This window comes from Halichoeres trimaculatus, unplaced genomic scaffold (genome assembly GCF_033239565.1).
Source record: "Halichoeres trimaculatus isolate MK-OKI-2021-1 unplaced genomic scaffold, fHalTri1.1 fHalTri1_scaffold_15, whole genome shotgun sequence".
NCBI lineage: Eukaryota > Metazoa > Chordata > Actinopteri > Labriformes > Labridae > Halichoeres > Halichoeres trimaculatus.
Genome location: NW_027437193.1, coordinates 1,269,775 through 1,297,593, shown reverse-complemented (window position 1 = coordinate 1,297,593; position 27,819 = coordinate 1,269,775). Strand labels below are relative to the sequence as shown.

Below are 27,819 nucleotides of genomic sequence, written 5' to 3'. Positions count from 1 at the left end.
TTCATCAGTGCCTGAGAAGACTTCACTGGAAAGAGCTGATTTTAAATAGAAACTATGAACGGACTGAATTCTTTTTATTTACCTTTGAGCTGTATCATTGTGGCTTTCATGCTGTTTCCTAAAATAAAAAATAAACTACTTAAACAAAATGTTCCTTTATGTAATTAAACTCAAGAATGTCTATAAAATGTTGTAACACAATGTGGGTGAATATTTTGGTGTTCACGTTTTGACACGAGGAGACAGAACAATCCAGAGATTGGTAACTTTTCTGACACCTCCTGCTTAAAACCCAAAAAGTCAGAAGGATCGTGAGGCCCTGCTTTCACCGTCCGTATTCATACTGAAAATCAAGATCAAGCGAGCTTTTGCCCTTCAGCTCCACCGGAGGTTCCCGTCCTCCCTGAGTTTGCCTTAGGACACCTGCGTTATGGTTTGACAGGTAAACCGCCCCAGTCAATCAGAACAATCCAGAGAGTCGGCTTCTCCCTGTGGGCTTTTGTTTCTGGAGGGTTGGAGGAAAAGGTGGTGTTTCTTGTAAACGCTGATGGGAGGGGTGAGCAGGTCATGGGACGACTGGATATTCAAGATGTCTGCCTTATTAAAAGAAAAATCAAGACAAGCAGGTTTGTGAGCCACATGTTGGGTTTGAATCAAACCACACGATCGTAAACACCTGGTGACTCAGGTGGAAAGAGAAAGTAATTCAGGTGAAGGTATCTGTCAGGACACACCTGTGAATTCCTGAATGTCACAGCTTCAGTTTCCCATCATGTATGAAGGCAGTACTCATACTGGTCACACTTTGCATTGTGGGAAACTGCTGTTAAGCTTTGGAGAGTGACCCTGTAATCTGACCTTGTTCAGGCAGCTGTTGAAACACAGAAAGAGTCTTGCTCCAGCATTCTGCATTAGCAGTTCAGCACAAGCTGCTCCAGCATTCTGCATTAGCAGTTCAGCACAAGCTGCTCCAGCATTCTGCATTCACAGCGCAATTTCTTCAGGAACTGCTTTTTTATTTTTCATTGAGACAATATGTAAACTTTTATGAGAAATTATATAAAATAAAAGTCTGCCTCATGAACATTTCTTCAGCGCTGTCTGGTCTTTCTTATCCTGGACGAAGCTCACAGGACGGGACACTAATGTAATCACTGATGTGGAGATAAACATGAGACTAACTCAGAAACCACAGAGCCTCTACATTCATATCTTCATATCTGTGTTTTTATCATCAAGTGCATTTTTAGTTTAATAAAGACTCCACATAAACACATAACACCCAGAGACACAGCTTCACACAGGTCACCTTCTCCACACTGGAGGTGAAGTCATCTGAAGATGGAGTTTACCACCAAAACATGTGGACAACAATTCCAAGTTTTAGTTCCTGGTTTCAGTTCACTTCCTGGTTAGACTGGCCACATGCGGGACAGATTAATGCTGCTGGACTGCAGGCATGGGACAGTCAGATTCAGAGACATTTCTCATTTGTCATTTCAGGTTTGCTTTTTAATCCAATTAAACCAAAACCAAATACACCATGAATGAACTTAAATATTCTGGGATGTTTTGAAACAAACAAAACTTAGCTTTAACAGCCACCAGAGAACAGAAAACCACAGATAATCATTGAAAGAAATTAAAATAGTGATATTGACTGTCTCTATTTTTTCTTTTCCTTGAAACAGCTGCTCAGACACAGAAGAAGACCTGGAGAAGTCATCCCAGTTTAGTCTGATATACGTATACATACATGTCATAATCTGCTCATCAGATCAGGATCAGGATCTAAAGCTGTTGGAGAAGGAAGCATCCGGCTCAAAGTCCTCCATCAACGGCTCCTTCAGAAGCTGTGACTCTGGTTAGTCTCCACCATCCTCATGGTGGTGTTTCACTGGCTGCTGCCGTATCTGAACAGGCTTCTTTCTAACCCTCATGCTGCAGATCCTAAAGCAGCAACCATCATTCAGACCCCATGACAACCAAACATTTCAGCAGGGTAACCCTTTCATTCAGAGAAGCCGAGGCAGGACGTCCTCTCCCCTATCAGAGCAACAGATCCAAAACCACTTCCAAGCCAAACCTTGAAACCCTGATACAGTCTGAAATGAGTCCTTTCATGTAAACCACCTCCCTTAGTCCCGAGGTGACCTCTATTGAACTCCTGATGGGGTGGCCTGGGGATTCCCCTGATCCAAAAACACGCAGCAACTTCATTTCAGTTTTCCTCGAGCTGTTATGCCTCTACTAAAAAGTCCAGTGTCTCCTACCCAGTCCAGGAGTTGTGCCCTGTTTGGGTTCTGTTTAGTCCTGCATTAGGAGGACTCTGAAACCAAGTCCTGATGCTTCATGTGGAAAGTCAAATATTAGGACTTGGTGACACTAACAAACGGTACCGTGCTGTAGCACCCTTCAGCCCCAGAGCCCAGTTCATTTGGTCAGTGTGACCACAACTGTGCCATGTGTAGCACGATTCACTTCTCTGCTTTGGCACGCTTCAGAGAGCTGTGCTCAGCACCGTTCACTTCATGCACGAGCACAAGCAGGACATGAGGGTCGATCCATGAGGTATGATTGCTGTGACCGCTCCGCTCGACAATCATTGGAAACAATCACATGGTGTTAGAGGACCAAACCACTTATCATAAACCCAAAAGTCTCTAAAGTTGTAGCAGCGCTCTCTGTGTCTCGTTTTCAGGACTGATGAGATTACGCTGTGTGGAAACAGAAGCTTCACCATGACGTAGGTGGGCCATGCATGTGTGTGATACCTGCTGAAGTCTGATTCATATCTGGCCCTGCTCTCCAGGAACGGCGCTGCAGGGGGGGGGGCAATCATGCTTGAGCACGGTACGGCTCAGATGGCATTGATATCATATCAACCACGGTACAAAGAAATGACGCTGCATTGTTTGGCAGCTGGAAAAGTGACGTTAAAGAGAGTCAGAAAAAAACTTGTCTGTAAAGAAATCACTGCAGTGATTCAGCAGCGTGGATGTGACAAAGTAAAACAGCAGAGTTTAAAGATTTAATTTACACATCCTTCGTTTATACATTGATCAATTGATCTGTGATGTCTGACTTTTAGAAGCCACAATATTATTAAATGTTTCCATTCAGGTCCAGAAACGTGGAAAGTTGTCTTTTGAAAATGTGTTTGAGCTCTGAAAGAAGCTGCAGACTCCAGCACGGTACGGCTCAGATGGCAGTGAGCACGCCCTAACGTTCCCATTGAAGGGGCGGCTGCTGTGAGGAGCAGCTCTGGAGGAGGAGGAGGAGGAGGAGGAGGAGGAGGAAGAGGAGGAGGAGGAGGAGGAGGAGGAGGAGGAAGAGGAGGAGGAAGAGGAGGAGGAGGAGGAGGAGGAGGAGGAGGAGGAGCGTCTTGAAGAGGGAATGGGAGGAGCCACTAATCTGAGGCGTCAATAAGAGGACTGGAGGTTGGTGAGAGCTGTCACTTTGATGCTGATCTCTGGGCTTCTGACAGCGACTGTTCCTGCACTGAATGTGAGTTCCTCCATAGAAACCTTTACTCTTTGGTCTACACTCTGATATGTTCAGATAGACTGATGTTTTTTAATTTCACTTGTTGTCAAACTGAATATTTTCCAGGGAGATTTCAATCACACTCAAACTTGTTGTTCTGTTTAACGGGAGAAAAACTGCAGCTCATCTTTTTTAATGTTCGCTGAACAAAAATCATATTCATTTATTATTTGTTATTTTATTCAGTTACTTGTTGTTTGAAAGTCCTCAAACATGGAAACTTTGCTCTTACCTCTTTACCGTGGGCTTGGTTTATAAAAACCTCCATAACCCAAACTCAGAGAGTCTTCATAATGTTGATCAGATGTAGTTTATAAGAGGAAGGATGGACTGGAGGAACTTCCTGTCTGTCCCCCAGCAGAGCACCTGAGCCACAGGTGATCAGGCCTGTGGGGCAAAGAGGAACAGCATCAATCATTCATTCAATGATTAATTTTTCTGATCCATGTTAAGGTCAACATACACTGAATTATCCCCGTTGGTCTTTTTTTTACAGTCATCTGTGATAAAACCATAAAAAGCACTGAGTCACGTAGACACAGTGAACCTCATCGATCAATCTTGCGAGGGGACTTGCGCAGATCTGGGTGTAAAAATGAGCTTATGACAATGTTCCCGTGTGATTTAGGACCGGGTAGACCAGAGTTTGATGATTATTTGTACCACGAGACGAGCTGATTGGTTGTTATCCTGTTGAAAATAAACATCTTTGTTATGAAATAGTCACTTTTTCCACACACAGTTCACGTTTATATGATAATATTGAGAGGAGTGAAATAGTCATCTTCCCATTGAAAGGAAATGGTGTTTTAAATTTATCTCCAAGTGACAATTTTACTGTTTTCCTGAACTGCAATATCTGTTAAAAGGAGCCGGTACCTCTGTGTCCCGGACTCTTCCTTTAGGGGCAGAACCTCGGGTCACTCCCCCTCTGAACCCTTGTATAGATGAAGATCTGCCTATTCTAGACATTCAGTTACTGATCTGAAATGTTGTTATGTTCGGGGTGAGCCAGTGATGTCTCCTCTCATTTCCCTGCATCGTCCGATAAAGAAAGGTTAAATGAAACAACACATGGTGAAAGAGAAAGAGGAGCTACAACGCTGTGCTCAAACACAGAAACTCTGCTGTCTCCTTTTACCATGTGGGCTTGGTTTGTAAAAAGTCAAACTCAGATGCAGTTTTCATAATGTCCACCAGGTGTCGTTTGTTGGAGAAACCTTTGGTGTAAAAAGCTTCACTGCTCAAACTTAACTTGTTGTTTTCTGTCTTTTCTTCACAGTAACAGCTCATCTGCTCCCCACCAATCAAACACTGAAGCCATGTCTTCCAACCAATCAAACACTGAAGCCATGTCTTCCAACCAATCAAACACTGAAGCCATGTCTTCCAACCAATCAAACACTGAAGCCATGTCTTCCAACCAATCAAACGCTGAAGCCATGTCTTCCAACCAATCAAACGCTGAAGCCATGTCTTCCAACCAATCAAACGCTGAAGCCATGTCTTCCAACCAATCAAACGCTGAAGCCAGGTCTTCCAACCAATCAAACGCTGAAGCCATGTCTTCCAACCAATCAAACACTGAAGCCATGTCTTCCAACCAATCAAACACTGAAGCCATGTCTTCCAACCAATCAAACGCTGAAGCCATGTCTTCCAACCAATCAAACGCTGAAGCCATGTCTTCCAACCAATCAAACGCTGAAGCCATGTCTTCCAACCAATCAAACGCTGAAGCCAGGTCTTCCAACCAATCAAACGCTGAAGCCATGTCTTCCAACCAATCAAACACTGAAGCCATGTCTTCCAACCAATCAAACACTGAAGCCATGTCTTCCAACCAATCAAACGCTGAAGCCATGTCTTCCAACCAATCAAACGCTGAAGCCATGTCTTCCAACCAATCAAACTCTGAAGCCATGTCTTCCAGATACAGTAAGTCAGTGTTACACAATCTGATTTTAAAAACTAAAGTTCTTATTTCCATCAAAGCTTCATTTTCAAACTGTTATCTCTTCTCTTGAATCAGTTTGACCTTCTTGTTTATGGAGTCTTTCAGTTGTTGTATCTTTATCCCTGTAACTGAATGCCTGACCCTAATGAGGAAACAGGAGGCAAATATTTTATACACAACGTTACAACACCTGTCTAAGAACGATGTCTGAGATATAAACCATGAACTCCACCAGTGATTCAAGATCAGCAGACAGGACATTTGGCCAAACCAGGGAGCTCTGCTCCACACCAACAACCAACTCATGATTCATAAATGACTTCATAAATGACTTCATAAATGACTTCATAAATGACTTCATAAAGCACTAAATGAAAATTCTTTTTTTTTTTTGTCCATCTCATCAGAACCAATCAAGTTTAATAACGAGGAGATCCGGATCGTGATGGTGGGAAAAACCGGAGCTGGAAAGAGCGCCACAGCAAACACCATCCTGGGAGAAAAAAAATTCAAATCAACGTTTTCCTCAAAATCTGTGACAAAGGAGTGTGATAAGGCTGACTGTACGGTGGATGGACAAAAGGTTTCAGTCATCGACACTCCTGATCTGTTTGACACAAAGATTGATAAAGAAACAACCAACAAAAATATCTCTCAGTGTGTGCGTTATGCGTCTCCTGGACCTCACGTCTTCCTGATCATCATCAGACTGGGCAGATTCACAGAGGAAGAAAAGAAGACGGTGCAGGAGATTCAGCAGATCTTTGGAGAGGGGGCAAACAGATACAGCATGGTTCTCTTTACTAATGGTGACCAGCTCGGAGAGCTAACGATTCAGGAGTTCCTGAGTGAAAGTGAAGATCTGCAGGAGCTGGTGGCTAAATGCAACAAGCAGTACCACGTCTTTAACAACAACCTGCAGGATGGAGCTCAGGTCAGAGAGCTGCTCAGCAAGATCAGAAACATCACAGAGAGGAACGGAGGAAGTCACTACACCACTGAGATGTTCCAGGAAGCAGAGAGAGCCATCGAAGAGGAGAAACAACGCATCCTGAGAGAGACAGAGGAGCAGAGGAAGAAAGAGACAATGGTGCTGGTGATGGAGATAAAGAGAGAATATGAGGAAAAAATAAAAGAAGCAAAGGATGACCTGGAGAAAGAGAAGAAGCTCGGAGCTGAGCGTGACAGGGAAATACAAAGACAAAAGGCAGAACTGGCTCATCTACATGAAGTGCTGGCGAGGAAGGAAGCAGAGAAGCCGAAGCGGAGATGTTCTGTCATGTAATTAAACTTAAGACTGTCAATAAAATGATAAAAAACTTTGTTAATTCATGTATGGTTCGTTCTTTCGTTATTCTGTTTCAAAACAAAATTTTTTTTAAAAAAACGAAAAAACTCACTTGTTTTTTTGTTTTTTCTGTTTTAAAACCAAAACTGAATAACAGAAAACAGAAAAAAAAAACCAAGTTTTTCTGCCCTGGTTTTAAAAATGGAAAAATGAAAAAATAACAAAAGATTGTGTCCAAATTGTTTGTGTGATATTTTGATATTAAATGTGAACATCTCTAAATAAAAATTAGACAAATAACTATGACCAAACACACCCTTAAATACACATAGGGTCTCAATAGACCTTTGGGCCTGGAAGCGCCCTTTCTTTGATGTGTCGACACTAAACAAAATTTAGAGGTTCGAGGAAAAGCCGGAGACGTGCATTTGATTCACGAATTGAGTTTATTATTAGCAGTTTATGTTCATGTACTTCTAAAGTTTAAAATGCCTGAAAGAAAGGAAAACACAGGTAGTTAGAACAATAATTTATTTCCACAAGGTTGATAAAAAAATAAGTAAAAACGCTAGCTATTTAAGAAGAAAGAGGCTAGGAGTTTCAATTAAATTACAGAACCTAGACAGGGTACCTACTGTGGGGAGGTCCTATGTCCACCCACAAGAACACCCAGTGAACGCCTCGTGAACTGACACGCTGAGACTGATCACTACAAACAGGCCCTTTAAACACTTACTGGAATCAGGCTCCGTAATACTCACTTCAAATTCAATGTAGGGACCAACTGCAATTAGGCACTGCAATACTCACTGCAAACCTACACTGTGAAATATCCACTGCATCCAGGTGACCACCACCAGACCTACCACACCGCACACCACTAGGTGGACCCCACGGGTACTCCCCACAGCTTGTGCCTCTGTTAGGGAAAAGAATAAAACCAGGAAAATATCAGTTGGTCCAGTATTACAAAAAGGTAGCATGTGCTACACTGGTCAGTTGTGGACAGAAAACAACAAGTGTTCCAACAGAAGCAGGTCACTAATACACAAAAGACAGAAAAATGCTTTACTCTGAGAACTAGAATCCTGATAGGGATTGGCCTGAAAGCAAATATTTAAATCTTGTACAGTAGTGTAACAAGCAAACAAACAGTCCAAACAGACTGGCTTAGGCCCAAAGCTAAGCTTGGCTAAATTGAGCCAAGCAGAACAAAGCAGAGTACTGCAACACAAAGACGACGAAGGCAAAACAGCAGTCTGGCAATTAAATCTGAAATTAAAGAAACATAAGTGAAAATCATAATCAAAACAGCTAAAATACCTCAGAGGATGATAACCCTCCTACTTTACCATACCCAGCTATATTACCTGGCTTGATCTGGGCCCTGATTAAGGGAAACCAACAAGATGGCTACTCTGGCTCAACAGGAAGGGGGGGGGGGGGGGGCAATAGTAGAACTCCTAGAGAATGAATGGCATTATTAGTGTTCAGTCTATAATGACAACCAGGAAATCCTCATGTAAAGCCTACCTTACAGTACATAAGCCTACCAGGCGCCTTACAGTTGAAGTTCATCCGTTAAAAGCTTCCCAGCATCTAAATTTACAACAACACATTAGGTTTCAGACTGGAATCTTGTTATTTTTGAGAGTTTCTCCCAAGCTCCCAAAGGGAGGCACTGATTGCTCCCACCTGGCCTTACAAAGACAGGAAACTTTACCTGGCCCTACCTACAGAGGGGAGTGTTAAACCTTTTGGTTTCAGGCCTCACATAACTCACATTGGAGGTTTATACAGACATGTTCCTGAGCTTTTTTTCTAAGTAACAGATCACTGATGATCCACTCCATCTTATCCACTCCATCTGCACACTCCCATGTGTTTCAATGAGACAGTCAGAGCACAGTCTGCTGCTGTCTGATCTGCTATAAACCAAGAAACATCAGAGAAGATGATAAAGTTTTTTCTCTCCCTCTTTTTCACCTGTCTGTGAGCTTTGACTCATTTAATGTGTAACGGCTTTGTGCCTTAATTTCTCATCAGCAGCGCTCTCTTATTGGTAAAGGAGCTGCCTTTAGGATCATAAGATATAAAATATAGGCTTTAATGACTTCAATATTGGCTCACTTACTGTGACATCAGGTGTGAAAACACCAGATCATGTTATGAGACCTTCTCCAACATTGTGCAGCATGTTTTTGGTTTATTCCTGTTATTTAGCCCCTCTTCACGTCAGCCTTAAGACTTTCACCACCACAGAAGCTCTTTGGTTAATCAGATGTGCCCTGATCAGTTTCATGACTTTGATCAGGGCTTTAAATTCATAGACCAGACACAAACGCAGGCGCACCTGCCCTGCACCAGCCCTCGCTGTGTGGACAGGGTGTGACCAGCGCACTTTGAGAGTTTCCTGCAGTGCTAAGAGAGGAGCAGAGGAGCACATCCACGCCTCCCTAAATGCCAGAGGGGAGGAGCTCATCCACGCCTCCCTAAATGCCAGAGGGGAGGAGAAAAGCTGTGAGTGGGTTTAACACAGCCGAGCGCTGTTTTCACCAATCAATGAGCGCCTCTCCTCACCTTTAAATGTGCAGGTATTTTAATCTCTACATATTCATATGTTGTAGCAATCCCTGAACCTCTCTGTAAACTGATCAAACCACTATGTTCAGCACCAGGACTTGCTGAATTGATGAGGTCATCATATATGGATCTTCTGGTCATGACTCATTGGAAGGGGGGGGGCTCAAACACTGAGCCTTAAGGATACAGCAGCTAAAGAGTCTCGCAGACTGAAAAAAGAGTTTTCTAAGACTCCAGTAAGAAATCTGTTTGTTTTCAAGAGACATTATTTACATTTTACTACTGCTATTTTATGATGGGCCAGCAAAGTGTTTTGTCTTGTACAGTGTCCTATCAGTACCTACCTGTACTGCAGTATCAAGTAGGATTTCATGTAAACATTGTCTCTGGACTTCTTTTTTTGTTACTTTCATAAAGCACATCAGTATATTGCATACTATTACTAGAACAAAAGCTGAAACTTAAAGGGGACATATCATGCTGATCCCTGATTTAATACTTACATTTAATATAATGTAGCGTCCACAAATGAGGCTCTGAGAGGTTTGCAGTCAACGGTTTAATGGGAAACCCAAACCGGCTACTGTCGGCCGTAACCACGCCAAAAGAATACCACAGTTCAGCTCTCTTGGAATTCTGCATCAACAAGCGCCGTTCATCTCTCTCTCCTCAACCTACACACACCACACACAGAAGCATAATCTGGAGAACCGCCCAGCTCATGGTGCGTTCACTTGAACCCTGTAACTCTCAACCACACACACCACTCATGTTAACAGTAACACATCCTCAGACAGAAACATTTATAACTGGAACAGTCCGTTACAATAATAAATTTGAGAACAAGACCTTTCACCCCCTGAATTTTCAAAAAATGAGATATTGTATTTTTTCCTGATTTCCTAGAACGAGATTTGATGCCTCTGAAAATAGGTCATTGCGAGATGACCGCGAGATTTCAAACGTCTTGACGACACCAGGATCCTTTCTTTTTACCAATCAATTTTGAATCTTGCAGATGAACATTTTGGAGCCATTTGGAAACAGTGGGTGAAGTGGTGAATTAAAGCTTGCAGATACATTCTGATTTCTCTCCCACCTTTTATCACTCAATATCAAACTTTACAGATTCACCTCATTATCATCAACATCATCATCATCATCATCATCATCATCATTCAAACCAACACTGTTGATTAGGCTATGATTGTACATGTAATGAGCTGTTTCCAATAAGTTATATGCTGTGAATGCAGTGATCAAAAAAATTTCTTCTTCTTCCGCCCGCTTTTTTGGACCGCTACTGCTCCTACAAACTTCAACCGATTTTCACCGTTCAAACTTCAAAACCTGTGTCTCAGTGGGGTTTGGTGGGCTTGGGCTTTTCAGAAACTTTTCACAAGTATTTTCAGAGATATTCAACGATTTACGTGATTTTGGTCCCACAGAGATGAATGCAGAATTTTCTAAATTTTCTCCCTTCAGGACATTTTTTCAGCCTGTTGCAAACCCTTCTCATTCAGTCATACATTCAGCTACAAACTCCATTCAAACTTCAAAATATTCAGCTATCTTTTGGCTTCATTCAGTGGGTTTCAAATTTTTCCTAGCATTCATAGTGTCTCCACAATGACCCTTCAAAGGTCATGATGCATTTCAGCTCTTCGAGCCGTTTAACATTGGTGTGTATTGGACGGAATGTTTCAGCTCAGAGTGGGAGATTCAAACGACAGAGTGGGGAGAGGGGGAAACAAAACCTGGGAAACTTCTGGGTAAACTGCTCTCTTGGTCACAATTTTTGCCCCACATAGGCATATTATATGTCCAAATGTAGGAAATCTTGTCCTGCTTCTGACAAAGTGGTTTTTAAAGAAAAAGGATGGAGCACTTTTTCACAAAATGGCCAACTGTGATGAGAAGTCCAAAAAAAAACCCCAATATATCTCCATGTTAATTCCTGAGGGGTTTTCTCAGAGATCAGTTAAATTTCACTCATTTGTCTCTCGCCATCATGGGCACATTTCTGGGTCTTTAGACATGAAACCAACACAGACAGCTTCCTCAGGGTCTCGGGGTTCTTACAGTGTGTTTATTTTTGTTCTAGCCCTTACGGTTTTGGTAAGGTGACAGGAGATTTGGACTCTTGCTTTGCCAACAAATGTCCTGAGATTAACAAAGAAAAGTTCCACAGCTGCAGCCCAACACGTCACCATGACAACCTTTCATCTCATGGGCCCACACAGGGCAGAAAGTATCACTCTTAACAGCATTTGACTTCCATTTCCCTGAGTCAGCTCCTTATTTTCCTAGATTTTTTCTTCAATTTTAAATTCTTTTCTTTAATTCTTGAACTAATTTAGCCATTCAAACTCCTAAATCCATTTTCCGTTACAATTATACTGCTTTAGCATTCTGCATTCGCATTTTCTAGTTTTCCTACGGATCAATGATTCCTGATCCCAACAGTCACCACATCACAACTACTTCTTTTTTCCCCAACTGGTCAAAGTCTTATTTTACCAATACTGCAATACTGGTAAAAATTTTCGACAAAAAAAAAAAAAAAATGAGCCCCAATCGGCGCATCAAACATATAAACACAGGGGAGCTTTTATTTTGAAACCGCGGCATGCAGGAAGTTATCTGATGAAGCCTGTAATCGCAGTGACTCTGAAATCGCTTGACAGGAAGCAGAGAACGACACCGTGAGGTGAGTGACAGATTCTTTATTATTTTACCAACAAGCGGCCCGCTGTAAATGAAGCCTTCAGCTGTTTTTGACCAACATGATCTGATAGTGTCTTGTAAACCTTCATGCAGACAGGTCTGTTATTTTCGGTCTGTGCATATACAGCAGTATATCACTCTTTAGAAAGAGGAGGAGGAAGCCAGGGGTTTGATCTGAGGTCCAAACCTGCAGAATATTTCAGCAGGATTTAATTCATTTCATTTTATCCCATGGTCTGTGTGAATACTGATTCAGACTGGGTTTAAACCTACTGTAAACAGGTAAAAGACGTTCTGGTTAAATTGCCTGATGATAGTTCCCCCCGATGCCAGTTAAAAGTGCTGGACTGGACTAACCGTTAGGTAACCGTAGCAACATACTCAAAGCATACAGTTCAAAAAGTTAAAGCTCACTAGTTAAAACACAGTTTTTTTTTATTGTACCATGGTCTGAGAATTCCAATGTCAACTGGCGTGCCTTAGATTGGTCCAATGCACGCCAGTTGACAGTTAGTTCAGCAAGTTAAATCATTATTGTATCACTCCGCTGTGCGCGTTACCATAGCAACGCGTCACACACATTTCAACGCATGTGAGAGCAGCATGCGCTCCTACTGGGCCCCGTCTCTATAAAGCCTGGCTCGCACTACGGGATTCTCGCCCTGATTTAACCCGGATTCAGTCCTCCCCACAATCGGGGAAGAAATCTGGTCGGGGACTCAAATCAGCCCCGACGTTCAGCCAAGATTATCTTCTAGTGTGAGCGGTTGACAGATGAATCTTTAGCCCAACGATCGTCTCACAGACTCGTCGGAGCCGCCCCGATAATTTTCAAACGTGTGATATTTATCTGGATGATTACAACATTCATTCTCACTGAGGATGCCAACAGACGATTAGAAAGAGCCCCAGAGACCAGACAACAGACAACAAGGCTTAAAGTGAAACTGAAAGGCTCCAGGTCAGCTGACTGCGCACTCCACTAACCCACTCGAGCCAGTTCAATAATGCCTTTAAAAATAACACATCACGCCATTTTCATACAGTATCAAACTGTTGTTTTCTCAGTGATTGATGTGAGATCAGGCCATTATTGGCTGATACAACAACAGTTTCACCTCTGTCCCTCTGCGTACGCGTTATGGATGAAAGGCAGCGCTGCAGACAGCTCCGCTTCTCTCTCCTCCTGTCCCACCAGTGCGCTAAAAACCTCAGACCAAACAACTGAGCACATGTGGTGCATCACTCTCTCTGGTCAAATTATTCATAATTTCTTTTAAAGTTTACAGTTTGTGGGACCATGGTATAAGCAGATTAAAAAAAATCAGAAGCGTGCATTAGACCGTTCTAAGGCACTCTGCGGAGTAACACCACTCCGCAGCGCGTCGTGGTGTTCCCACTCCACTTTGTGCCTTAGAACGGTCTAATGCACGCTTCGAGTTGTTTAATCCTTACTTGATATGTTGACAATACTGATTTAGTTTGCATTTCCATTTTTCCTATCAAATGTGGAATTTTCTTTTATGACAAGAACTGACTGTCTCAGTTTTTTTTAAAACACATTGTTTTGTTTCCAAAACATGTCAAAAAGGTGAGAGAATCTGCTAAGAGTTTCTGGCTTTGAAACAACCAATAATGCTGTAAATAAAAGAATCAGTGGATGTCATTGACTGGTCTGTACCAATATAATACCAAACTTTACATTTGATTTTTTTTTCTAAAAAATGTATAGTTCAGGGATGTCAAACTCGTGCCATGGTGGGCCAAGAGGCTGCAGGTTTTCTTTCCAACCAAGAACTCCACCAGCTGATTCCACTGATTACCTCACCTTCAAGCAGAGAGCAGGGACTAATCACTGAAACCAGCTGGTGGAGTTCTCGGTTGGAAGGAAAACCTGCAGCCTCTTGGCCCTCCATGGCACGAGTTTGACATCCCTGGTATAGTTTATTAATATATTTACTTGAATGGCTTAAAATTGCATTGATTACATTTACAGATCATATCACAGTAAAGTAATGTGGGCCTTTACTATTTTTTTTAGTATGTATATGTACCTTTGCAGAAAGATAGATAGATAGATAGATAGATAGATAGATAGATAGATAGATAGATAGATAGATAGAGTTGGCAATGTATCTGTTATTTTAGGTGACATTTTGGTGTGAATTGTGCAAAAACTGATAAAAAGGGATTTTTTCCCCCTCTCATCTCAATGTCTCAATGAGAATAGGTTTCTAAAGTCTTAACAACAGAAAATCTCTCTCTTCCTCATTTGCCCAAATGTCCATTACTGTTACACTAACAACCCAAAGTAAACTTCCATCATTTCACACTGTATGATCATATGCAGTCTAATATAAAGGAACTTTTGGCTACTACTGGTCAAAACTGATTTTATAACACAAGTTTGTGTGGGTTAGGGTGTGGGTGTGGGTTGGGGCATCAAGGTCTGGACCTCACCAATTTTGAAACCCTGGTTACGGCCCTGGCTGGGACTGCTGGTTTGGACTTAATTGAGACTTAAGCCGCGTTTCCACCAAGCAGTCCGGGTCGGTTCGTCTCGGTACGGTGCGCTTTTAGCGGCGTTTCCACAGACTCATCCCGGGACGGATCCCTAAAAACCGAGACGAGCCGTCCCACTTTTTTGGGACCCTTTCATATGGGTGCCAGACTGAACCGATCCGCTCTCAGGAGGTGGAGCAACACACTGCAGACGGTTGATTGGTCAAAAGAATCGTCACTCACCCCGACAGCGGCTGCATTTCTCCTTGCGGCTCACAGACTTCTCTGAAACGAAGCTTGATTGCACTTTGTAACAGAGAGTTACATGAAAATCACAGAGAGGACGAAATGCTGCATGTCTTCCATCCGTGCTCTTTGTTTACTGTGTCGAGTTTTCTTCTTTGTTGGATTTAATAGCGGGGTAAGCTGCTACGGCGTCGCGCTATTGTTTACCAGCTGTGGCTTCCGGCATGCGGCTTACACGCCGCCCACCATGAGAGGGCACAGTTTGCTGTGGAAACGCAAACGGGATCAGACTTAACTGTCCCAAACCGTCCCAAACAGTACTGAACCGACCCGTACCGCTTGGTGGAAACGCAGCTTTAGTCCCAACCGTGTCCCCCATGGAGTCTGACCCGCTCAGACCACGGCTCCCCACCTCACAGTTTGACCCAGTTAGACCTAAAGTTCAGTCACGTTTAGCTTGAGTAGACCTGAGGAGACGTTTGTCCATTAGCTCCGTCAAGATGATTCAGAGACGCTCTCACAAAGGACGATGGACTGACCTTTCTTCACCACGCCTTGTTCACCTATAGTTTTTATAATAAGGACACTGTAATGTATCATACTTCCTCTTGAATTAATCATGTGATGCCTTTTGTTTGTGTTACTGTAGAGACAATTAAAGCCACATGTGTTCATCAGTGCCTGAGAAGACTTCACTGGAAAGAGCTGATTTTAAATAGAAACTATGAACGGACTGAATTCTTTTTATTTACCTTTGAGCTGTCTCATTGTGGCTTTCATGCTGTTTCCTAAAATAAAAAACAAACTACTTAAACAAAATGTTCCTTTATGTAATTAAACTCAAGAATGTCAATAAAATGTAACAACACAATGTGGGTGAATTCTTTGGTTTTCACGTTTTGACACGAGGAGACAGAACAATCCAGAGAGTCGGCTTCTCTCTGTGGGCTTTTGTTTCTGGAGGGTTGGAGGAAAAGGTGGTGTTTCTTGTAAACGCTGAGGGGAGGGGTGAGCAGGTCATGGGACGACTGGATATTCAAGATGTCTGCCTAATTAAAAGAAAAATCAAGACAAGCAGGTGTGTGAGCCACATGTTGGGTTTGAATCAAACCACACGATCGTAAACACCTGGTGACTCAGGTGGAAAGAGAAAGTAACTCAGGTGAAGGTATCTGTCAGGACACACCTGTGAATTCCTGAATGTCACAGCTTCAGTTTCCCATCATGTATGAAGGCAGTACTCATACTGGTCACACTTTGCATTGTGGGAAACTGTCTCGACCCCCCCACATTTGCCATCAAAAGTATGGGTGCAAATCTGCTCCAGCGTTCTTCCAACTGCTTCACTATCAAATCCGTTCCATTTTTTATTGTGAATATCAACAGAAATCCACTCTGTGATTTACTGGCTGGCAGGAGTCTGGGTCTTATCCTTAGTTACAGGATGCTCAGTCCCAAGCAGAATAGTTGCCGACTTCCCTGTGGGCTTGACAGGTCTAGCTAGCTCTCGCTTGGTGCTGGTCTCTTATCAGGAGCAGTACCTGGATATGTCAGCCTGCACCTGGATCTCAAACTCCAACCAGTCAGACGGATTGAGCAGGGTAGGAATAGGGACTTGCTGAGGGTGGATGAACCTGCGGAAGCTGGATCTCAGGTGGTGTGGTAGCTTCCCTAGGAGTCTGGAAACGTGTGACCCACACTCTGATTCCACTCGACCTTTGCTCCCTAGCTGCTCCAACATGCTCACCAGAGAGCGGATCTTCAGTGCGAAGGTCTGAAATGCTTTGATGTCCCCTCTGCTGATATTGGGTCCATCCATCAGCTCGGCGATGCTCTGTGGTGCTAACTGGTGTGGCTGCCTGAATTGTTGGTTGAGGGCTGCCATGGTATCTGTATCTGGGTATGGGGAATTGAGATAGGAGTCTGCTATCAACAGGGCTTCTTCCAGTTTGAGATGGTCACAGAGGATTTGGTATTTGAACCTCTCAGTGGCGTCCACAGGGGGGATATTATCTAATGCTTTTCTCAGTCTTGAGAATTCTCTCGGGTTTGGATGACTACAGTCTGGAAGTGTTGGCGTCGGTCCCCTGTATGACCGCTCCAGACCACCAATGGGGCTCGGGCCCCGGTTTCTAAAGTGATGGTCCTTTGGGGGGGGGTGTCGTATCGTCCTTGCTGACATTGATACTCACGAGAGGAGGAACGGTGTCTCTCATGGGTGTCGCTATATCTCTGAGGATAGCTATAATGCCTCTCTGGGGAGTAGAAGCTGTCTGGAGAGCGGCTGCGAGGTCTCTCTGGTGGACTATAGCGGTGGTGGACTGTGACATTCAGGAATTCACAATGTTCCTTTATGTAATTAAACTCAAGAATGTCTATAAAATGTTGCAACACAATGTGGGTGAATTCTTTGGTGTTCAGAACAATCCAGAGATTGGTAACTTTTCTGACACCTCCTGCTTAAAACCCAAAAAGTCAGAAGGATCGTGAGGCCCTGCTTTCACCATCCGTAATCATACTGGAAATCAAGATCAAGCGAGCTTTTGCCCCTCTACTCCACGGGAGGTTCCCGTCCTCCCTGAGTTTGCCTTAGGACACCTGCGTTATGGTTTGACAGGTGAACCGCCCCGGTCAATCAGAACAATCCAGAGAGTCGGCTTCTCCCTGTGGGCTTTTGTTTCTGGACGGTTGGAGGAAAAGGTGGTGTTTCTTGTAAACGCTGAGGGGAGGGGTGAGCAGGTCATGGGACGACTGGATATTCAAGATGTCTGCCTTATGAAAAGAAAAATCAAGACAAGCAGGTGTGTGAGCCACATGTTGGGTTTGAATCAAACCACACAATCGTAAACACCTGGTGACTCAGGTGGAAAGAGAAAGTAACTCAGGTGAAGGTATCTGTCAGGACACACCTGTGAATTCCTGAATGTCACAGCTTCAGTTTCCCATCATGTATGAAGGCAGTACTCATACTGGTCACGCTTTGCATTGTGGGAAACTGCTGTTAAGCTTTGGAGAGTGACCCTGTAATCTGACCTTGTTCATGCTCCTCAAGGACCCATGAAGTGAAATGTGGTGTTCCCCAAGGCTCAATTTTAGGCCCCATACTTTTTAATATATACATGCTCCCACTAGGAGATGTCATCAGGAGGCATGGTATTATGTTCCATAGTTACGCTGATGATACACAGCTGTATATATCCATGTCTCCTGATGACACAGGGCCCATTGATGCCCTTTTTAATTGTATTCTAGACATTAAATCCTGGATGGCAGAAAACTTCCTACAGCTCAACCAGGGCAAAACTGAAGTTTTAATTATTGATCCTAAGGCTCAGGGAGAGAAACTTTTTTCAAAACTCCAAACCCTGTCTTTAACTCCATGCAATCAGGTTAAGAATCTGGGCGTCATTTTTGACTCTGAGCTCAATTTTATTCCTCATATTAAAAATGTAACTAAAACAGGGTTTTATCACTTAAAGAACATAGCCAGAGTCCGCCCGTTTCTCTCCCAGGCTAACACAGAGACGCTAATGCATGCTTTTATCTCCAGTCGTATTGATTATTGTAACACCCTGCTTTCTGGTCTTCCAAAAAGAAACATCTCAAGTTTACAATTATTACAGAATTCAGCAGCACGTGTGCTGACGAAGACCAGAAGGCGGGCACACATTACCCCGGTTTTAAAATCACTGCATTGGCTCCCTGTGTGTTTTAGGATTGATTTCAAGGTTCTTTTAATGGTTTTTGAATGTCTTAGGGGTCTGGGGCCTTCTTATCTTTCAGAACTACTTTTACCATATGAACCCTCGCGGACCCTGAGATCCTCTGGCACTGGCCTCTTAATAATCCCTAAAGCTCGAACACGGACTTACGGTGAGGCATCTTTCCAACATTATGGCCCCTGTCTGTGGAACAGCCTGCCAGAGGACCTCAGGGCTGCAGAGAATGTTCATATTTTTAAAAGTAGACTCAAGACCCCCCTTTTAATTTAGCATTTAACTAATCCCACATTTTTATCTGTTATTATTTATTTTTTTATTTTATTTATTTATATAATCTCGCCTTTTTACTTGTTACTCTTATTCTATTACTATTTATTTCATTTACTAGTGTTTTATTTATTTATTTGTTTTATTCATTTTATGATTGTTAGCTATGTAGTTTTATGTTTCTACTCCATATCTCCAGTGTTTCCTCAGCAGGGGGCTGCCTGCACTGGGGGCCGCTGTTGGCTCTGGCTGGGATGTCTCTGTCTGTGGCGGGCGTCGTCTTGGCCAGGTGGGGGTCTGCAGCAGCGTTTTGCTGCAGTGGGCCCCTTGCTGGTCCTGTAGCGAGGCATGCCCGGGTGGAGGCGTCCTGGCTTTAGACTGTGGACGCCGCCCAGTGCAGTCGGCCTCCTGGCGTTTCCTGACCTGGCTCCTCTGTACTCAGCCACACGATTTTATATCTACACATTAAAATCATGTATTGTGTGTGCATATGTATGTGTGTGTGTGTGTGTGTGTGTGTGTGTGTGTGTGTGAGTGTGTGTGTGTGTGTGTATATGTGTGTGCGTGGGTGGGTGGGTGGGTGGTGCTTTGGGGTGGAGTTTGAATGGGGGGGCGGGGACTGTTTTAACATGTATAGCACTTTGTGCTGCATTTCTTTTAATGTATGAAAAGTGCTTTATAAATAAACTTGATTTGATTTGATTTGATTTGATTTGATTTGATTTGATTCAGGCAGCTGTTGAAACACAGAAAGAGTCTTGCTCCAGCATTCTGCATTAGCAGTTCAGCACAAGCTGCTCCAGCATTCTGCATTAGCAGTTCAGCACAAGCTGCTCCAGCATTCTGCATTAGCAGTTCAGCACAAGCTGCTCCAGCATTCTGCATTAGCAGTTCAGCACAAGCTGCTCCAGCATTCTGCATTCACAGTGCAATTTCTTCAGGAACTTCTTTTCTATTTTTCATTGAAACAATATATAAACTTTTATGAGAAATTATATAAAATAAAAGTCTGCCTCATGAACATTTCTTCAGCGCTGTCTGGTCTTTCTTATCCTGGACGAAGCTCACAGGACGGGACACTAATGTAATCACTGATGTGGAGATAAACATGAGACTAACTCAGAAACCACAGAGCCTCTACATTCATATCTTCATATCTGTGTTTTTATCATCAAGTGTATTTTTAGTTTAATAAAGACTCCACATAAACACATAACACCCAGAGACACAGCTTCACACAGGTCACCTTCTCCACACTGGAGGTGAAGTCATCTGAAGATGGAGTTTACCACCAAAACATGTGGACAACAATTCCAAGTTTTAGTTCCTGGTTTCAGTTCACTTCCTGGTTAGACTGGCCACATGCGGGACAGATTAATGCTGCTGGACTGCAGGCATGGGACAGTCAGATTCAGAGACATTTCTCATTTGTCATTTCAGGTTTGCTTTTTAATCCAATTAAACCAAAACCAAATACACCATGAATGAACTTAAATATTCTGGGATGTTTTGAAACAAACAAAACTTAGCTTTAACAGCCACCAGAGAACAGAAAACCACAGATAATCATTGAAAGAAATTAAAATAGTGATATTGACTGTCTCTATTTTTTCTTTTCCTTGAAACAGCTGCTCAGACACAGAAGAAGACCTGGAGAAGTCATCCCAGTTTAGTCTGATATACGTATACATACATGTCATAATCTGCTCATCAGATCAGGATCAGGATCTAAAGCTGTTGGAGAAGGAAGCATCCGGCTCAAAGTCCTCCATCAACGGCTCCTTCAGAAGCTGTGACTCTGGTTAGTCTCCACCATCCTCATGGTGGTGTTTCGCTGGCTGCTGCCGTATCTGAACAGGCTTCTTTCTAACCCTCATGCTGCAGATCCTAAAGCAGCAACCATCATTCAGACCCCATGACAACCAAACATTTCAGCAGGGTAACCCTTTCATTCAGAGAAGCCGAGGCAGGACGTCCTCTCCCCTATCAGAGCAACAGATCCAAAACCACTTCCAAGCCAAACCTTGAAACCCTGATCCAGTCTGAAATGAGTCCTTTCATGTAAACCACCTCCCGTAGTCCCGAGGTGACCTCTACTGAACTCCTGATGGGGTGGCCTGGGGATTCCCCTGATCCAAAAACACGCAGCAACTTCATTCCAGTTTTCCTCGAGCTGTTATGCCTCTACTAAAAAGTCCAGTGTCTCCTACCCAGTCCAGGAGTTGTGCCCTGTTTGGGTTCTGTTTAGTCCTGCATTAGGAGGACTCTGAAACCAAGTCCTGATGCTTCATGTGGAAAGTCAAATATTAGGACTTGGTGACACTAACAAACGGTACCGTGCTGTAGCACCCTTCAGCCCCAGAGCCCAGTTCATTTGCTCAGTGTGACCACAACTGTGCCATGTGTAGCACGATTCACTTCTCTGCTTTGGCACGCTTCAGAGAGCTGTGCTCAGCACCGTTCACTTCATGCTCGAGCACAAGCAGGACATGAGGGTCGATCCATGAGGTATGATTGCTGTGACCGCTCCGCTCGACAATCATTGGAAACAATCACATGGTGTTAGAGGACCAAACCACTTATCATAAACCCAAAAGTCTCTAAAGCTGTAGCAGCGCTCTCTGTGTCTCGTTTTCAGGACTGATGAGATTACGCTGTGTGGAAACAGAAGCTTCACCATGACGTAGGTGGGCCATGCATGTGTGTGATACCTGCTGAAGTCTGATTCATATCTGGCCCTGCTCTCCAGGAACGGCGCTGCAGGGGGGGGGGGGGCAATCATGCTTGAGCACGGTACGGCTCAGATGGCATTGATATCATATCAACCACGGTACAAAGAAATGACGCCGCGTTGTTTGGCAGCTGGAAAAGTGACGTTAAAGAGAGTCAGAAAAAAACTTGTCTGTAAGGAAATCACTGCAGTGATTCAGCATCGTGGATGTGACAAAGTAAAACAGCAGAGTTTAAAGATTTAATTTACACATCCTTCGTTTATAGATTGATCAATTGATCTGTGATGTCTGACTTTTAGAAGCCACAATATTATTCAATGTTTCCGTTCAGGTCCAGAAACATGGAAAGTTGTCTTTTGAAAATGTGTTTGAGCTCTGAAAGAAGCTGCAGACTCCAGCACGGTACGGCTCAGAAGGCAGTGAGCACGCCCTAACGTTCCCATTGAAGGGGCGGCTGCTGTGAGGAGCAGCTCTGGAGGAGGAGGAGGAGGAGGAGGAGGAGGAGGAGGAGCGTCTTGAAGAGGGAATGGGAGGAGCCACTAATCTGAGGCGTCAATAAGAGGACTGGAGGTTGGTGAGAGCTGTCACTTTGATGCTGATCTCTGGGCTTCTGACAGCGACTGTTCCTGCACTGAATGTGAGTTCCTCCATAGAAACCTTTACTCTTTGGTCTACACTCTGATATGTTCAGATAGACTGATGTTTTTTAATTTCACTTGTTGTCAAACTGAATATTTTCCAGGGAGATTTCAATCACACTCAAACTTGTTGTTCTGTTTAACGGGAGAAAAACTGCAGCTCATCTTTTTTAATGTTTGCTAAACAAAAATCCTATTCATTTATTATTTGTTATTTTATTCAGTTACTTGTTGTTTGAAAGTCCTCAAACATGGAAACTGTGCTCTTACCTCTTTACCGTGGGCTTGGTTTATAAAAACCTCCATAACCCAAACTCAGAGAGTCTTCATAATGTTGATCAGATGTAGTTTATAAGAGGAAGGATGGACTGGAGGACCTTCCTGTCTGTCCCCCAGCAGAGCACCTGAGCCACAGGTGGTCAGGCCTGTGGGGCAAAGAGGAACAGCATCACTCACTCATTCAATGATTAATTTTTCTGATCCATGTTAAGGTCAACATACACTGAATTATCCCCGTTGGTCTTTTTTTACAGTCATCTGTGATAAAACCATAAAAAGCACTGAGTCACGTAGACACAGTGAACCTCATTTATCAATCTTGCGAGGGGACTGGCGCAGATCTGGGTGTTAAAATGAGCTTATGACAATGTTCTCGTGTGATTTAGGACCGGGTAGACCGGAGTTTGATGATTATTTGTACCACGAGACGAGCTGAATGGTCGTAATCCTGTTGAAAATAAACATCTTTGTTATGAAATAGTCACTTTTTCCACACACAGTTCACGTTTATATGATAATATTGAGAGGAGTGAAATAGTCATCTTCCCATTGAAAGGAAATGGTGTTTTAAATTTATCTCCAACTGACAATTTTACTGTTTTCCTGAACTGCAATATCTTTTAAAAGGAGCCGGTACCTCTGTGTCCCGGACACAACACATGGTGAAAGAGAAAGAGGAGCTACAACGCTGTGCTCAAACACAGAAACTCTGCTGTCTCCTTTTACCATGTGGGCTTGGTTTATATAAAGTCAAACTCAGATGCAGTTTTCATAATGTCAACCAGGTGTTGTTTGTTGGAGAAACCTTTGGTGTAAAAAGCTTCACTGCTCAAACTTAACTTGTTGTTTTCTGTCTTTTCTTCACAGTAACAGCACATCTGCTCCCCACCAATCAAACGCTGAAGCCATGTCTTCCAGATACAGTAAGTCAGTGTTACACAATCTGATTTTAAAAACTGAAGTTCTTATTTCCATCAAAGCTTAATTTTCAAACTGTTATCTCTTCTCTTGAATCAGTTTGACCTTCTTGTTTATGAAGTCTTTCAGTTGTTGTATCTTTATCCCTGTAACTGAATGCCTGACCCTAATGAGGAAACAGGAGGCAAATATTTTATACACAACGTTACAACACCTGTCTAAGAACAATGTCTGAGATATAAACCATGAACTCCACCAGTGATTCAAGATCAGCAGACAGGACATTTGGCCAAACCAGGGAGCTCTGCTCCACACCAACAACCAACTCATGATTCATAAATGACTTCATAAATGACTTCATAAATGACTTCATAAATGACTTCATAAATGACTTCATAAAGCACTAAATGAAAATTCTTTTTTTTTTTTTGTCCATCTCATCAGAACCAATCAAGTTTAATAACGAGGAGATCCGGATCGTGATGGTGGGAAAAACCGGAGCTGGGAAGAGCGCCACAGCAAACACCATCCTGGGAGGAAAGAAATTCAAATCAACATTTTCCGCAAAGTCTGTGACAAAGGACTGTGATAAGGCTGACTGTACGGTGGATGGACAAAAGGTTTCAGTCATCGACACTCCTGGTCTGTTTGACACAAAGATTGATAAAGAAACAACCAACAAAAATATCTGTCAGTGTGTGTGTTTTGCTGCTCCTGGACCTCACGTCTTCCTGATCGTCATCAGACTGGGCAGATTCACAGAGGAAGAAAAGAAGACGGTGCAGGACATTCAGAAGATCTTTGGAGAGGGGGCAAACAGATACAGCATGGTTCTCTTTACCCACGGTGACCAGCTCAGAGGGGAACCTATGGAGGAGTTCCTGAGTGAAAGTGAAGATCTGCAGGAGCTGGTGGCTAAATGCAACGGGCAGTACCACGTCTTTAACAACGACCTGCAGGATGGAGCTCAGGTCAGAGAGCTGCTCAGCAAGATCAGAAACATCACAGAGAAAAACGGAGGAAGTCACTACACCACTGAGATGTTCCAGGAAGCAGAGAGAGCCATCGAAGAGGAGAAACAACGCATCCTGAGAGAGACAGAGGAGCAGAGGCAGAAAGAGAAGATGGAGCTGGAGGAGGAGATAAAGGGAGAATATGATCAAAAATTAAAAGAAGCAAAGGATGACCTGGAGGAACAGAAGAAGCTCAGAGCTGAGCGTGACAGGGAAATAGAAAGACAAAGGGCACAACTGTCTCAGCAACATGAAATGATGGCGAGGATGGGAGCAGAGAAGAAGCGTTCTCGCTTTAGATCATTCTTTAGAAAAATAGTCCCGTGGCTTTAATTGGAGGTGCAGTTAAAGGTGCAGCTAAAGGTGTAGTTGGAGGTATAGCTTCTCTCTTTGACTAAATATTTTACCTAACTCAGCTGATAGAAGCAATGGAAATATGATCCATTTAAAAAAAAAGCTGTCTTGTGGCTCAACTTGCCCCAGCTTAGGGGAAAGTTGAGTGATTTGGGGATACACTGACCAATTTACCTTTAACATTTTAAATGCAGGTGTAAATTAACTTTGAGCTAACTCTGGTCCATTTCATCAAATAGTGACATTAATAACTATCAACTGTAGGTGGTCCTTTTGTAAATAAATGAAATGATGTTGGAGTCTGATCATCATCTGAAATGATCCTAAAGGAAAGGTTGGGCAGGATTTCACACAGCGTTGCTAATGACTCAAACAAAAACAATTTGTAACTGGACTCACACATGGGGAACATTAATGAGGCTTGTGCTTTGATTCTGTTAGGTCAATTTCGTACTCAACAACTAACTACTCCACCATACCTCCTCCATACAGACAGGATACCAAGGCCCTGACGGAGCCTTAGTATCAGACACTTCTGGGCTCTAAGTCTGCTCCTAACACCAACCTCACCTCAACAGAACCTCTGAGTTTTATCATGGTGGCTTTCATATTGCTTTCTATAATAAAAAACAAACTGCTTTAACAACATGTTCTTTCATATAATTAAACTCAAGAATGTCAATAAAATGAGAAACGTTGTTAATCCGTGTATGGTTCGTTCTTTTGTTATTCTGTTTCAAAACAAAATTTAAAAAACGATAAAACTGACTCGTTTTTTTGTTTTTCTGTTTTAAAACCAAAACTGAATAACAGAAAACAGAAAAAACATGTTTTTTTGTCCTGGTTTTAAAAATGGAAAAATGAAAGATAAAAAAAAGATTGTGTCCAAACTGTTAGTTTGATATTAAAAATGAACATCTCTATATAAAAATGAGACAAATAACTCACATTGGAGGTTTATACAGACATGTTCCTGAGCTTTTTTTCTAAGTAACAGATCACTGATGATCCACTCCATCTTATCCACTCCATCTGCACACTCCCATGTGTTTCAATGAGACAGTCAGAGCACAGTCTGCTGCTGTCTGATCTGCTCTCAGATAAACCAAGAAACATCAGAGAAGATGATAAAGTTTTTTCTCTCCCTCTTTTTCACCTGTCTGTGAGCTTTGACTCATTTGACTCATGACTTTTCAGACACTTTTCACAAATATTTTCAGAGATATTCAACGATTGACGTGGTTTCAGTCCCATAGAGATGAATGCAGAATTTTCTAAATTTTCTCCCTTCAGGACATTTTTTTCAGCCACAATGACCCTTCAAAGGTCATGATGATTTTCAGCTCTTCGAGCCGTTTAACATTGGTGTGTATTGGACGGAATGTTTCAGCTCAGACTGGGAGATTCAAACGACAGAGCAGGGAGAGGGGGAAACAAGACCTGCAAAGTTTCTGGGTAAACTGCTCTCTTGGTCACAATATTTGCCCCACATAGGCATATTATATGTCAAAATGTAGGGAGGCTTGTCCTGCTTCTGACAAAGTGGTTTTTAAAGAAAAAGGATGGAGCACTTTTTCACAAAATGGCTAACTGATAGGCAAAGTCAGCACCAGCACACAATGTACTTCCATGTTAATTCCTGAGGGGTTTTCTCAGAGATCAGTTCAATTTCACTCATTTGTCTCTCACCATCAGGGACACATTTCTGGGTCTTCAGACATGAAACCAACACAGGCAGCTTCCCCAGGGTCTTGGGGTTTTTACTGTGTGTTTATTTTTGTTCTAGCCCTTACAGTTTTGGTAAGGTGACAGGAGATTTGGACTCTTGCTTTGCCAACAAATGTCCTGAGATTAACAGAGAAAAGTTCCACAGCTGCAGCCCAACACGTCACCATGACAACCTTTCATCTCATGCAGCTGTTTACACTAACTCATCAAAACATCCAGAAACAAAGACACGCATGTGTGTGTTAATTTATCAGTTATCACCATGGCAACATCTGGCAGTGGACAAGTTTACATGATTGAACACACACACACACACACACACACACACACACACACACACACACACACACACACACACACACACACACACACTGATTCAGCCATTCAAACTTTTAAATCCAATTTTAGATTACACTGATTCATGCTTCATGATAATTCATTTTATTTTTGTTAGAACTGCAGGCAGTTTGACACCCTGATTTCAGTGGAAATGTGTTGGGAATCAACAGACTCCACCAGCTCTCTGATATCAGTTGGTAAACAATGATCACCATGGCAACATCTGGCTTCAGATGGGCCTCAGCCTACAGGCTTACATGGTTAAAAACTCACACACAGGACACACAGGATTACATTAGAACAGCATTTAAGAGATCAGACTTGCATTATCCCTCAGTAAGGTCATTATTTCTATAAATGTTTCATTTCCTTTCATCCAAGAGTTAATGGCAGGCTAATTCTGCATTAGAGGTTGAGTGCAAGCTTTTCAGAACTTCTTACAACAATTTTCAGACATACCTTCAGTTATTCATGTTCAGCATTCTGCATTAGCAGTTCAGCGCAAGCTGCTTCAGCATTCTGCATTCACAGCCCAATTTCTTCAGAAATTGCTTTTCTAGTTTTCCTACAGATCAGTGTTTCCTGATCCCAACAGTCACCACATCACAACTACTTCTTTTTGCCCCAACTGGTCAAAGTCTTATTTTACCGTGTAATACTGGTTGGAAAAAAAAAGTCTCCATAAGTGAAGCCAAAATACTGCAAAGTCAGATTCATCAATCAATCAAGGCACTTGAAGGGGAAATAACAAAAAATATAGCTGCATGCAGCAATGACGGGCCCTCGCCCCGCGGAAAATGGTCCGTATTGGGGCAATTTCCAAGCAGCCTAAGTGCAGCAAAATGTGCCTTGGCCAAGAGCTATGTGTATGGATGAGGTTTGGCCCCGCCAGCAAGCATACATGGTACATTGGAATCCTAGTTGATATGATTAGTGTCCAATAGGGGGAGCTGCATCATTTCTGTGATGCATGTAAACAG

The 27,819-nt window shown here is 42.8% G+C and overlaps 1 protein-coding gene across 1 annotated transcript in view; it reads left to right on the top strand.

The window, feature by feature from the left end:
- The first annotated feature begins 4,868 nt into the window (after nt 1-4,868).
- The window catches only part of LOC141804205 (GTPase IMAP family member 8-like), a 30,314-nt gene continuing 7,363 nt past the window's right edge, over nt 4,869-27,819 (top strand). Inside the window, exons 1-3 of the mRNA XM_074688531.1 lie at nt 4,869-5,484; nt 5,911-6,527; nt 23,861-24,704. Coding sequence (XP_074544632.1) covers nt 4,869-5,484; nt 5,911-6,527; nt 23,861-24,704 — 2,077 coding nt within the window. The remainder of the gene's footprint in view (nt 5,485-5,910; nt 6,528-23,860; nt 24,705-27,819) is intronic.